General features: G+C 45.5%; 1 protein-coding gene across 1 annotated transcript in view; it reads left to right on the forward strand.

Annotated features, from left to right (window-relative positions):
* Window positions 1-5,521, forward strand: part of LOC309495600 (calsequestrin-2-like) — an 18,012-nt gene extending 12,491 nt beyond the window's left edge. Inside the window, exons 5-11 of the mRNA XM_082165418.1 lie at window positions 2,804-2,877; window positions 3,054-3,184; window positions 3,279-3,324; window positions 3,429-3,483; window positions 3,603-3,703; window positions 3,795-3,869; window positions 4,897-5,521. Of these exons, the coding sequence (XP_082021544.1) occupies window positions 2,804-2,877; window positions 3,054-3,184; window positions 3,279-3,324; window positions 3,429-3,483; window positions 3,603-3,703; window positions 3,795-3,869; window positions 4,897-5,079 (665 nt within the window). The 3' untranslated portion in view covers window positions 5,080-5,521. The remainder of the gene's footprint in view (window positions 1-2,803; window positions 2,878-3,053; window positions 3,185-3,278; window positions 3,325-3,428; window positions 3,484-3,602; window positions 3,704-3,794; window positions 3,870-4,896) is intronic.
* Window positions 5,522-14,973: the final 9,452 nt, after the last annotated feature.

The raw sequence follows: 14,973 nt of genomic DNA on the forward strand, positions 1-14,973 counted from the left end.
CTTTTTTTAAGTGTATTTGCGAAAGAGGAAAAAAAAAATTCCCGTTCATCCCAGGCATCTCACAATAACTGATAACATACGTTGTCTAATTTTATACGCATATGAGCTTTCCGAACACGCTTTAGTATCAGTGCTCGTCTATTTTGTTTTGTTAATTACCTCGTTAGTAAACCAATACATAACTGCAGCACAGTTTGAATCTCCTCCATACTTATAAATGTGGCGCAACTGATTATGTCCGTCGCAGACTGGGAGGAGCAGTTGCGCGCAGTTTACCTTCCCGGTACTTTAGACCGCGGTGTAAACGCAGAAAGCAACCGGTCTGGGGCAAAAAAAGTTCCTGGGAAAAAAGTTCCTGGTACAAATTGTTCCGGGTAATTTCGGTGGAAACGCGGCTATAAAAACAAACCAGTGGTGGGAAAATGAGAACAAAGGAAGCTGGAACTAGAATAAAACCAAAATAGAACATACACGTGACACCCATAGCAGATCTATACAGGTGGAGCTGGGGAGAGTGAAGGGATTCTGAAAGTGCATTGCAAATTGCTACAGCAAATGCTGACCAAATATTTGAAGGTTGAGCAGTGAGCTCATTGGCTACTGATACAGCAGGAACCAATCAGCTTTGTTCTATAGAGAATTAAGTGATTGCAAGTAGATTGAGTTAAGAACTGATCAGCCTGCGCCAGCTAGAGTTTCATGACAGAACTTTGTATTTATGATTTACAGCTCATGAATGATCAGTTGATTACCTGTGCCTTTGCTGGTGTTGTGTTTGACATAATTTGTGGCCATAGCTCTGTTTAAGCCTTTTCTTACAGTATGTCATGTTAAATCATACAAGTCCAGATGTCAGCTTAACCAGGCCCTGTGGTAACCCCACATATTATTAAAAGCTTTTTAATTGTTCAAAGAGATAAAAGCAGTTATAGAGCTTTTCCCTAAAAAGGGCATTGCAGAGAGTAAGACGAGATAGAGTTTATCTCGATTACACGATTACACGATAAAAAAAATACCATTTCAGCTGGGAGATTGCTAAAGCCTTTGCTGTGACCTCTGGATATGATGTGAGAGCACTAGCTGCAAGATGCTTCAGCACTAAAATGTTTAATTCCCAGTGTTTAACATTTTATTACAGTTTTTAAGGGTTAATGGAAAATTATATATACAGTGGGGAGAACAAGTATTTGATACACTGCCGATTTTGCAGGTTTTCCTACTTACAAAGGAACCTTTTATCATAGGTACACTTCAACTGTGAGAGACGGAATCTAAAACAAAAATCCAGAAAATGACATTGTATGATTTTTAAATAATGAATTTGCATTTTATTGCATGACATAAGTATTTGATCACCTACCAACCAGTAAGAATTCTGGCTCTCACAGACCTGTTAGTTTTTCTTTAAGAAGCCTTCCTGTTCTACACTCATTACCTGTATTAACTGCACCTGTTTGAACTCGTTACCTGTATAAAAGACACCTGTCCACCCACTCAATCAAACAGACTCCAACCTCTCCACAATGGCCAAGACCAGAGAGCTGTGTAAGGACATCAGGGATAAAATTGTAGACCTGCACAAGGCTGGGATGGGCTACAGGACAATAGGCAAGCAGCTTGGTGAGAAGGCAACAACTGTTGGCGCAATTATTAAAAAATGGAAGAAGTTCAAGATGATGGTCAATCTCCCTCGGTCTGGGGCACCATGCAAGATCTCACCTCGCATCAATGATCATGAGGAAGGTGAGGGATCAGCCCAGAACTACACAGCAGGACCTGGTCAATGACCTGAAGAGAGCTGGGACCACAGTCTCAAAGAAAACAATTAGTAACACACTACGCCGTCATGGATTAAAATCATGCAGCGCACGCAAGGTCCCCCTGCTCAAGCCAGCGTATGTCTGAAGTTTGCCAATGACCATCTGGATGATCCAGAGGAGGAATGGGAGAAGGTCATGTGGTCTGATGAGACAAAAATAGAGCTTTTTGGTCTAAATTCCACTCGCTGTGTTTGGAGGAAGAAGAAGGATGAGTACAACCCCAAGAACACCATCCCCACCGTGAAGCATGGAGGTGGAAACATCATTCTTTGGGGATGCTTTTCTGCAAAGGGGACAGGACGACTGCACCGTATTGAGGGGAGGATGGATGGGGCCATGTATCGTGAGATCTTGGCCAACAACCTCCTTCCCTCATTAAGAGCATTGAAGATGGGTCGTGGCTGGGTCTTCCAGCATGACAACGAATCACACAGCCAGGGCAACTAAGGAGTGGCTCCGTAAGAAGCATCTCAAGGTCCTGGAGTGGCCTAGTCAGTCTCTAGACCTGAACCCAATAGAAAATCTTTGGAGGGAGCTGAAAGTCCGTATTGCCCAGCGACAGCCCCGAAACCTGAAGGATCTGGAGAAGGTCTGTATGGAGGAGTTGGCCAAAATCCCTGCTGCAGTGTGTGCAAACCTAGTCAAGAACTACAGGAAACGTATGATCTCTGTAATTGCAAACAAAGGTTTCTGTACCAAATATTAAGTTCTGCTTTTCTGATGTATCAAATACTTATGTCATGCAATAAAATGCAAATGAATTACTTAAAAATCATACAATGTCATTTTCTGGATTTTTGTTTTAGATTCCGTCACTCACAGTTGAAGAGTACCTATGATAAAAATTACAGACTTCTACATGCTTTGTAAGTGGGAAAACCTGCAAAATCGGCAGTGTATCAAATTCTTGTTCTCCCCACTGTATGTTTTTTATTTATTTATTTATTTTATTTTATTTTTTTCACTCTCTTTTTATTTCTCAGACTACAAGGCCTTTCAGGTGACTGCAGAGAAGTTTCAACCATATGTGAAGTTTTTTGCCACTTTTGACAAAGGGGTACGTGCGGTCCATTCCTTTACAATAAAAAAAAAGAATGAATGCCATTAGATATTTTTCTGGTATCTGTTATTTTGGTATAAAAGTGAGAAGATATTTGTGTATAAATGGCTATGACCATCTTTGAGGAAACAGGATTATGTTTTGGCTTAATTTATAACGGTTTCATGCTGCAGGTGGCTAAACAACTGACTCTAAAAATGAATGAAATTGATTTCTATGAGCCCTTCATGGATGAGCCTGTAACCATTCCTGGCAAACCTTACTCAGTAGAGGAGATAGTGGACTTTGTTAATCAACATAGAAGGTGATATCAGTGGTAACCTCATAACTTTGACATTGCTAAAATATCATCTACAATATCCACTTTCATTCTAAAAATAATGTGTTATCCTCCCCAGGCCCACTCTGAGAAAGCTTCGTGCTGAGGACATGTTTGAGACTTGGGTGAGCAAGACTGGATCTGTAGGACTGATCTATTGAATGTTAACTGTTGATTCATATGGCTACTGGTTAACTGCTTAAGTGATCTTTCTCTGCTCAATTAACAGGAAGATGACATGGATGGAATCCACATTGTTGCCTTTGCTGAGGAGGAGGATCCAGGTTGTCACTTCCAACAAGAAAATTGTTTACTGCTATCACCAAGACTAGATTTTGTAGCTCAGAATGATTGTATTAATAGCTCAAACACTTAATTTGTGCTTCTTTCTCCCATTTCATAGACGGCTATGAATTCCTGGAAATTTTAAAGGACATTGCAAGGGATAATACTAAAAACCCAGATCTAAGCATAATGTGGATTGATCCCGATGAATTTCCTCTGGTGAGATGTTATCCCATCCATGTCTACGAAGTATTTTTCTGCTTAAATTGAAACACTTGTGGCAATGTTGTGATAGCTACTTCATATGCAGTTAACTACCTACTGGGAGAAGACCTTTAAGGTGGACCTTTCCAGACCCCAGATTGGTGTGGTGAACGTGACTGATGTAAGTAACTTTGGTCTTCGGTTTTTATGTTGAGTATTCTACTTTTTCTGTCCTAGCCTTCATCACTCTGTGAAAACACCTCTTGTTTCCTTTTAAAAACTTCTCTACATTGAAACATGTAGGCTGTGTATTACACATTTTTAGCTTTAAACTATCATACCCTTTTGAGGTAAAGTTTAACATAACATAATGATCTACAACACGATAAAGCATTTAATCACACACTATTCTTTAGTCAAACTTTACATTTACAGGCCTACTGTAAAGCCTACACCTACTAAAATATTCTTAATTTAATTTAATTTAGTTTTACGTGATAAAGACACTACAGAATAACATTGCTGCAATAATTTGAGCAGCAGATGCTCTGTGTAAATATGCTTAACTAATACCTATTTTGCAGCATGTATGCCTGGTTATAAGGACCAAAGAAATCTAACAACCAACAACCAAAATGTATAACACAGTAATACAATGTATGGTAACACTTTATTTTGATGGTTCCTTTTGAATATTCTGTTGACTATAAGTTACTTTGGAACTACACGCCAACTAACTCTCATTAGAGTATTAGTGGACTGTCTGCTTAATATCTGCTAACTCTTCATTGTGATGGTCCCCCAACAGACATTCTACTAACTATATGTAACTTTGCAAGTAAACATATCTACTTATTCTGACCCTAACAGTCTACTAATACTCTACTAACACTCACTCCAATGAGAGTTAGCGTGTAGGTTCAACGTTACTTTACGTCTGTTATAGTCAACAGAATGTATTAAAGGGACCATCAAAATAAAGTAAAACCCAATGGATTATTAATGATAGAGAGACAGACAGATATATAGATAGATAAAAATAGATAAAAACACAGCGTATAAACTGTTTTTTGAAAATGTGAAAATGCAGAAAGTTTTCTGTGATGGATAGGTTTAGGGGATAGAATATACAGTTTGTATAGTATAAAAATCATTATGTCTATGGAAAGTCCCCATAAAACATGGGAACCCGTGTGTGTGTTTTATAGGCCGACAGTGTGTGGTTGAACATGCTTAATGCTGAAGCTCTACCGTCAGCTGAGGAGCTGGAGGACTGGATTGAGGATGTTCTCTCTGGAAAGGTCAATACTGAGGATGATGATGATGATTATGACGATGGTGAGAACGAAGATGATAGTAGTGATGAAGACCATTATAGTGATGACGATTAAGTGGTATATACACTGTAAAAATCTTTAAAAATGTACGGTAAAGAAACGGCAGCTATGGTTGCCAGAAAGTTACTGTAAAAAATATGGTATAGCAACATTATAAGTTTTATAGACTGAACATTAACTGCAATGATGTTTATATATCAAATTACTAAAATCTTTATTATAATGACAACCACACAGGTGGTAAAGAGAAAGCCACATGAATCAAAGGTCATCACAAGTAACTGTTCCACATGCTGATAATACATTTATTACCTGAAAGTAAATAGTAATATATAAAAGGTGTCTTACTCACAAATACAAAATGGTACTATGGTGGTAACACACAACACTAAATTTATGCCATGACAACATTAAACAACATAAGATGTACTGTCACATGAAACCCTAATATACATAACAGATAAGAAAAAAGTAAATGAAAAAAAAAAACATAAAATGTGAAGTCTTACAAAAGGAATTATGGGATTGTCAATTTATGTTTTTTTGCTGTACATTATTAGATGACTTGTTCTTTATCACTTCCAAAAACTGTACATTTAACAGTATTTTACTGTAAAAATGCATGAAATGTCTCATTAGATCTATTCCAGTTCACTGCAGAAGGTAAGGTACTGATTAACAGTTAACAGTTTTTACCGTAGCATTTTAGTCTTTTACTGTTAAAATTATAATTTTTTACAGTGTAGAAAAACTTCAATCATAAAGTGCTGTAACTCACAAAAATAAATATTTCTACATTGTGTTGAAGCTATCCATTTTAATTACTGATGGTTTATTTACTGCAGAGTTTATTTAATTAATTTATAGGATTGTCTGCATTGCCAGCAAGAGATATTGATGTTGATATTGATGATGCAAAATGCAAAAGTATATAATTAATTATCTTTTTGGTGCTGCTTATTCATAAAATAACTGGAACTGTAATATGGTTAAGAAATTGTGCATTCTGTAGTGTTACTTGTGATTTGAGGAAAATGTCCTGTACTGGGAGGACAACTAAATGTCAACATGTCCAATAAAGAACACAAAATTGTATTCTACTGTGTGTACCTACTTAACTGTAAATGGAGATGTTCCACAGACTTCTGTTGTTTTATACACAGCGTATTATAAATACTATAACCTTATCCTAAAAGAAAACGTCTTTTTGGGGACATCCAGCAATATCCTAATTTGTAGTTAAAAAAATTAAAAATATATATTTGTACAAATTAGGATATTGCTGGATGGCCCCAAAAGGACGTTTTCTGTTAGGATAAGGTTATAGTATTTATAATAAGCTGTGTATAAAACAACAGAAGTCTATGGAACATCTACATTTACAGTAGATATTTGTGTAAATGTGTTTGAAGGAGCGTTGGCCTCCACTCATGTTAGTGCTATGAGTGTCTCATTAACATGAGAGCAGGATCACACTATCATCTCACCTCATCACTATCATTTCACCTCATCATGAACTTACAATAATTCACATCAACTTAATTATTTAACATTTTCTCAGCAGAATGCATATAAAGCGGTGGAAGGTCATCTACAGACGGAGTCACTAAGTCATTTAATTAAATGGAAACGTCTCGGTTACGTATGGTAACCCTCGTTCCCTGAGTAGGGAACGGAGACGTCTCGTCGGAGGAGTTTCCAACAAATTGGGATCACGCTAGGGAGACCAATTGCCTTCGAGTGAATTAAAACGAGCCACTGAACATTGGCATGCAACATTTGCATTCCGCGTCCCGCCTCGCAGCGCGGGTATAAAGGCGGAAGCGAGCGCATACACAAACGCTTTTCGCTGAGGAGCCGAACGGTGTCAAGTCCTCCGGTACAGCAGCATGGCGACGGGACGAGATGTCTCCGTTCCCTACTCAGGGAACGAGGGTTACCATACGTAACCGAGACGTTCCCTTTCGTTCGGGAACTCCTACGTCTCGTCGGAGGAGCTTCCAACGAATTGGGATCCCTAATAAAACGCCATGGTGCTGGCCCCTTCCAGCGCCCTGCCTAAGCTTCAGCCAGCAGTTTCTTGAAACTTATCTCTTATGTGCAGAAGCTTAGCTGGGAAGAGGTCACACTGCTGTTCTGCAAGACCCGCTCAGTGGACATTGGATAACACTGGGGAAGCGTGCCCAAGATGTAGAAGGGAACGCTGCGGAGCCCAAAACCTGCCCGAAGGGAGGCACTAGGAAAACACATGTGCACTAGCCCGTAGGGTAGTGAACACATGGAAGTCTCTGAGGTAGTCCCAGCCCGGAGGGTGGGAGCATACTCAGCAGAGACGACAGAGCAGACTCTGTCGAGGGGAAGACACTGGTTAACCCGGGGGGTAACCGTATCGTAGAAGAACACATATGGGGTCGCCGTAGGGACCGCAACATAAACCCCAGCCTGAACTCAGCTCATAGTGAGAGGTAACAGGCCTGGCGACCGGCGATCCGCCTCGCCTGACGCCGGGGGGTGACGGAGGAACTCACGAGGTTAGCCGTATGTTGGGTAACCAACGGAGCAGGAAAACGCACGTATACGGCCCCTGGGGCAAGAATGGCGTAGCAAGCCGACACTAACCTAATTCCTTGCGTTCCTTGCCGAAGCAAGTACACAGGAGGAAACAGGTTCTACACGAAGGCTATAAAACCTAGTGAACGTGTTAGTTGTCGCCCAGCCCGCAGCTCTACAGATATCTGTCAGCGAGGCGCCTTGAGCCAAAGCCCAGGAAGAGGCAACACTCCTAGTAGAGTGTGCCCTCAACCTAGGTGGACAAGGCACGTCCTGGGAATCATAAGCCCGGATGATAGCATCCACTAGCCAATGGGCTAACCTCTGCTTGGAGACAGCCTTCCCCTTCTGTTTTTTTCTGGCCTCCGTAACAGATAAAGAGCTGGTCTGAGGTCCTAAAGCTTTGAGTTCTGTCAATATAGCAGCGCAGAGCACGAACAGGACAGAGCAAAGCCAGGGCTGGGTCTGCCTCCTCCAGGGGCAGCGCTTGCAGGTTCACTACCTGATCTCTAAAAGGAGTAGTAGGAACCTTGGGCACATATCCGGGCCGGGGTCTCAGAACAATGTGAGAGAAGTCCGGCGCGAACTCTAGGCACGGTTCGTCGACCGAAAATGCCTAGCGGTCCCCTACCCTCTTGATGGACGCCAAAGCGAGCAGGAGAGCTGTCTTCATTGACAAGATATTTAAATCAACTGCATGCAAGGGCTCAAATGGAAGATTCTGGAGTGCTCTGAGCACTAAAGTCAGATACCAAGAGGGTACGGGGTGCGGATTACGAGGAGGATTCAATCTCCTAGCACCCCTGAGGAACCTGATGACCAGGTCGTGCTTTCCCAAAGACTTACCTTCTACTGCATCATGATGTGCGGCTATTGCGGCAACATACACTTTGAGGGTGGAGGGAGACAGCCTTCGCTCCAACCCCGGCAGGAAGAACACCAACCAACGAATAGGTTCCACTTCAACGCATAGAGGCGCCTCGTAGAGGGGGCTCGAGCGGAAGTGATGGTGTCTACCACAGCCTGTGGTAGGCCACCTAGAACCTCCGCGTCCTGTCCAGGGACCAGACATGGAGTTTCCAGAGGTCTGGATGCGGGTGCCATAGAGTGCCCTGTCTCTGAGAGAGAAGGTCTTTCCTCAGAGGAATCGGCCAAGGAGGGGCTGCCGCGAGGAGCATGAGCTCTGCAAACCAAGTCCAGTTGGGCCAATACGGCGCAACAAGCAGGACCTGCTCCTCGTCCTCCCTTATCTTGCACAGAGTCTGTGCGAGAAGGCTCACTGGGGGAAAGGCCCTGGGGCCAGCTGTGCGCCAGTGCATCCATGCCGAGGGTTCCTTCGGTCAGGGAATAGAACCACTGGCAATGGGTCGTGTCCGGAGAGGCAAACAGATCTATCTGAGCGGCTCCGAAGATTTCCCATATCAGCTGGACCGCCTGGGGATGGAGTCGCCATTCTCCCGGAAGGGGCGGCTGCCGTGAGAGCTCGTCGGCTGCACGGTTGAGCATACAAGGGACATGAAGCGACCTCAGCGGGCGAGTCGTGAGATACGACGGGAGCAGAGACCACCTTGGCGGTTGATGTACGCAACGGTCGCAGTGCTGTCCATACGGACCAGTACATGCCTGTGACGAAGTAAGCCTCTGAGGCGGCACAAGGCTAAGCGTACTGCTTGCAACTTTGATTTTGATTTGATTTATTTAATTATATCAAGAATGCCTTAAATATAAAACAAAAGGCATCAAATACAATCGAGGATAAAAACACAATAAAGTCCAGGACTTATTTCCATTGTGGTCCTCAACACATAACATCAGGACAAGACACTTACATATTGTGTGATAATCAATGACATAACATACTGTACAAACATTTTCCTTAAATAAGCAAAAATATAGACGCTAACTGGCCCCTGGTCCTATTCCGCTACCCTCTCTAATAACCAGTCCTTGGTCCTCTTTTTAAAAGAGTTCATGCTTGAAATCACTTTAATTTGCCGGTCTAACTTGTTCCACTGAACTGCCCCTATATAGGCAAATGTTTCTTTCCCTAACATTGTCTTGAATGCATAAGGACAGAGGTCTGATATACTGTCACGAGTGTAAATAGTGTGTGTGTCCTTCACCTTATTAATAAGACACAACAAATAATTTGGGACATTACCATACAATATTTTATGGGTCATGGTCAGTCTTGACATAATAACATGCGACTCAACAGGAAGCCAGTTAAGCTCAACAAATTGTGACCTACCACAATTCTAGGCAGTTGATGTGCCAATGCAGTTGGGGCCCCGTCCACAGACCCGAAACTGCATGCCCGTTGTACGTGGCCCCCCAGCCGTTGGCAGAAGCATCTGTGAAAACCACAGCATGCCTGGACACCTGGACTAAGGGCACTCCGGCCCGTAGAAACGCAGGGTCTGACCAAGGACTGAAGGTTTCGCGATAGTGTGGGGTGATGTTCACCCGGAACGTGCCGCTCTGCCAAGCACCATCTCGGGACTCGATCGTGAAGCCAGCGCTGAAGTGGTCTCATATGGAGCAGACCGAGCTGCGTTACTGCGTCTGCCATATGCCCCAGGAGCCTCTGAAACTGTTTCAGTGGGACCGCTGACCTGCCTTGAAAGGACTTGAGGCAGTTGAGCACTGACTGGACACGCTCCTCCGTGAGGCGCGCAGTCTGAGCGGCTGAGTCCAACTCCATACCGAGATAAGAGATCCTCTGCGTGGGGCAGAGTTTGCTCTTGTCCCAGTTGACCTGAAGCCCCAACAGACTGAGATGCCGAAGCACCATGTCCCTGTGTTCGCACAACAGTTCCCGCGAGTGAGCTAATAGGAGCCAGTCGTCGAGATAGTTGAGAATGCGAACGCCTCATTCTCTCATGGGAACAATGGCCGCCTCCGCGACTTTCGTGAAGACACGGGGTGACAGGGCCAGCCCGAAGGGTAGGACCTTGTACTGATATGCTCGACCCTCGAACGCAAACCGAAGAAACGGTCTGTGTCGAGGGAGGATCGAGACATGAAAGTACGCGTCCTTCAGGTCGATCGCTGCAAACCAATCCTGGGGACGGATACACTCGAAGATGCGTTTCTGCGTTAGCATTTTGAACGGGAGCTTGTGCAGGGCCCGATTCAAAACTCGCAGGTCCAGGATTGGTCGTAACCCACCGCCTTTCTTGGGGACAATAAAGTAAGGGCTGTAGAACCCAGACCTCATCTCGGCTGGAGGGACCTGCTCGATCGCGTCCTTCACCAGCAGGACGTTGATCTCTTTCCTCAGGACAGGGGCATCGCAGCTCCGCACATGGGTGAAGCGGACGCCCCTGAACTTGGGAGGCCGGCGGGCAAACTGAATTGCATAGCCGAGCCGGATGGTACGGGTGAGCCACCGGGACGGCCTGGGAAGCGCTAGCCAGGCTTCGAAGAACCGTACCAGTGAGCCCACCCGGACCACCGGCGTACCCGGGGTGGGGCAGCGAGGTGGAAGGCAGGGACTCGACTCCGGAGGCACTGAAGCGGCCGGAAGTGGAGTTTGGGTGTGTAGTGCAACACCAACCTGCTTCCATGTGGGGGCAGACGGCAGGGAAGGTACGGAGGCGTTCGGCTGCTCGTCGCCCCAAGGCGAAGGAAGTAGGGGAAACGAGGAGCGACGCCCGGGGGCGTCGAGTCCAGGTTTCTGAACCTCCTTGCCCAGCGGGAGATGAGAGTGATGGGGCCGGGGCGGCATCACTGTCATCTGAGCGCTGGGGCGAGGGGAATGAGAGTGGCGAGGCAACTTGGCGGCGCACACTGTCATGCACCCTACTGCCTAGATGGAGGCTGCTGCTTAGGCTGAGCAGGGGCGGAGGCGGCGACAGGAGGGCGCCCTCGGCGACGAGCAGACGAAGGTGCAGCTGGTGAAGACTGGGCAGCAGCACCCTGTCTCCGGGGCATGATGTGTTTGATCACCTCCGACTGCTTCTGGGCGGCGGAGAACTGTTGGGCGTAGTCCTCCACCGCGTCGCCGAAGAGCCCACCCTGGGATATAGGGGAGTACAGGAGCTTACTCTTGTCCAACTCCTTCATATCAGCCAGGGTGAGCCACAGGTGTCGCTCCTGGACCACGAGAGTGGACATCGCCCGACCCAGGGAACGTGCGGTGACTTTCGTCACCTGGAGGGCAAGGTCCGTCGCCGTACGCAGCTCTTGCAGCACCCCTGGGTCGGTACCACCCTCCTGCATGTCACTGAGCGCCTTCGCCTGGTGAACCTGGAGAAGCGCCATGGCATGCAGGGCAGAAGCAGCTTCTCCACATGCACTATAGGCCTTTCCAGTCAGACTGGAAGAGAACCTACAGGCGCGGGAGGGGAGCTTGGGGTTACCCCGCCAGGTGGCCGCGGTCTTGGGACACAGATGCATCGCCACCGACCGCTCCACTGGGGGGATGCCCTCGTATCCCTTCTCTGCCCCGCCATCGAGAGTGGTGAGGGAGGAGGAGGGGGTCGACCTGTGTCGTGCCGCCAGAGGGGCCGTCCACAATCTCGTCACCTCCTCATGCACCTCCGGAAAGAAAGGCACTGGGGCAGCGCGCTGAGAATCAGCACAGCCCGCCCCAAGATACCAATCGTCGAGCCGCGAGGGTTCAGGACACGGTGGAGGATTCCACACGAGCCCAACACACGCGGCCACCCGGGCAAGCATAGCGGCCATTTCCGGGTCCGGCTCGGACAACGCTACCACACCCGAAGGGGGCAACGCAGCCGAGTCGTCATCCCCAGAAGATGACCGCTCTCCCTCCGCTGCAGCGATCGATATCTGGTCCTCCGGTGGAGCTCCGAAGGAAACAACCGGAGCCACACGAGATGGCCCGGCTGTCTCCGTCGAAGACCCCGATGGCAGCGACACGGAGGATTGAGGAGCCCGTGGGGGTCTTTCACCCGGCGGGTTATTCCTCACTGTAATCCTCAAACCACCCATGGGATTAGCCGAAGTAGCCTTCTTCTGAACTGAACCAGAAGAAGAACTAGATCGGGGAATCGCCAAAGGGACTCCCCCTCGTTTGAGGTTTCTCAGTCTTGATCTCAGTGTCGCGATGGTCATGTTCCCGCAGTGGGAACATGACTCATTCACGAACGCTGCCTCAGCGTGCGCGAGGCCCAAACACGAGAGGCAGCGATCGTGACCATCAACCGGTGGCAGATAATTGACCACATCCAGAAACACACGGGTGAAACGTCATCCTTAAAAGGACGCGATCTTCACTCGTGTTGCTCTTTCAGAGAAAGCTCTTTTAGGCTCTTTTCCATTACCAGTACCAGCTCGACTCGACTCGACTCGGCTCGGCTCGGCTCGGCTCGCTTTTCGCTCCGTTTTCCATTGCAGATAGTACCTCCACAATAGTACCTGGTCGTCATAGCGACGCCGCAGGAAACTGCCGTGACTTAATCTTTTACGCGAGACGCGCGAGACACACCCGCTACCCACACACACAGGACAATGGAGGAAATCGAGTGTATGCTGTTTTTGGATGTTTTTGTTTTTGCTGTTTTTTATTCAGGATTCTCCGTCTGGCGCGTGCAATGATGACGCAGTGAATAGTGACGATTCTCTCTGACCAAACAGCAGTCTGCCGTGTTTTCACGTCACATTTTAGTATTGCCTCAGCTCGCCTCAGCTCGCTATAGAACCTCGCCGGAGGTGGTACGAAAAAAAGTACCTGGAAGCAGGTACAGGTACAACTTTTACACAGTGGAAAACCAAACAGAGCCGAGTCGAGTCGAGTCGAGCCGAGGCGAGCTGGTACTGTGTAGTGGAAAAGCACCATTAGTGTGCTGAAGCACGCAAGGATCAACGTGGCAACACAGCGGGGAAACTGCAAGCCCACTGTGTGCACTCAACCGAATACCAGCTGTGACAACAGCTGTTTTGAAAAAGCAGATCGCGTGAAGTGACAGTTGATACTCGGGAGATCGCGAAGATCACTGCCGCGCCGAAAAGCAGAAAGCGTTTGTGTATACGCTCGCTTCCGCCTTTATACCCGCGCTGTGAGGCGGGACGGGACGCGGAATGCAAATGTTGCATGCCAATGTTCATTGGCTCGTTTAAATTCACTCAAAGGCAATTGGTCTCCCTAGCGTGATCCCAATTCGTTGGAAACTCCTCCGACGAGACGTAGGAGTCCCCGAACGAAAGGGAACTATATCTGTGCCACCACCAGACTCATGGATTCTACTATAATTATTATCTGGCCTACATGGTGAGGTGTTTGCAGTGAGCTTATTAATTCATTAAGACCAAACGATCAAAGTGCAGTTGCCATCAAGGAAAAAAACACTTTACAAGACTCTGCCTAGCTAAGATGGTTACTTCTTAACCTCAACTAGTTGAGGTTACGACTTGGCAGTAATAAAAGTCATAGATACATTTTTCCATCATATCCCCTGATATGTTTGTAAAGTGCTTTGGGTGTACAGTCGTACATTGTAAAGCGCTATATAAATCCCTCATTTTGTTTTAGTAAATTTGAGCAAATGTCTATTTTGTTCAATTGTTTGATGTGAGCTTTGAAACATATATATAAAAAAAAAAATCAGGCATATCTACAGGCCTTTGGCAAGTGAGACGTGAGTTGTAACTTGTGAGTAGGAATGACTTAATAACACACATACTATACACACACTGTGTAAAGCAGAGGCACAGTCACTTTATGAGAGTGGTTTATATAAAGAAAGTCCACCTCAGCACTGTCTTAAAAAACGTCTTAATATAAAAGTTTCAGTAAAAAAAAAAAAAAAACATATATAACATTGGAAAATGATAGAGAATGAGGGTCAAGTGAAAAATAATGTACCCATAATAAAAAGTGTAACTTACCAAATAAAAAGTCTACATGCCAAACCAGGCCAATAAAAATGTTGGCACATCCATATGTCCCCTCAAGAAGGTGCTGTGCTTGTTAATTCTTTCAGTAGTGATAGAACTGATCTTTTTTTCTTCTGTGAAACAAACAAAAATAATTAAATCAAATGTTTAGATAAATGTCTCAGTGTTTTTTTGTCCATACAAATTCGACGTCAGTCAAAACCGTTTGGTTACCAACATTCTTCAAAATATCTTCTTTCTTTTTTGTGTGTGTGTTACAAAGAAAAAGAAAGAATGTCAAAGTTTGGAATGATATTAGCTTGAGTAAATGATGACAAAACTTTTTATTTTATTTATGAAAAAATAATGACATGATACTTGAACATTTTAACTTATGGTAATGCTTTGATATTCTGAATGTCCCCACTCTGTTTCACAACAATTTTACTTAAAACCATTTTGCTCTCCTTAAACAGGGCTCACAGCAAAAACATTCTTAATCAAGGTAAAATGATCATTGTCATGATCATTGGATAGATGATTTGGCGGCTATTT

This window comes from Leuciscus leuciscus (assembly GCF_965113295.1).
Source record: "Leuciscus leuciscus genome assembly, chromosome: 3".
Lineage (NCBI taxonomy): Eukaryota > Metazoa > Chordata > Actinopteri > Cypriniformes > Leuciscidae > Leuciscus > Leuciscus leuciscus.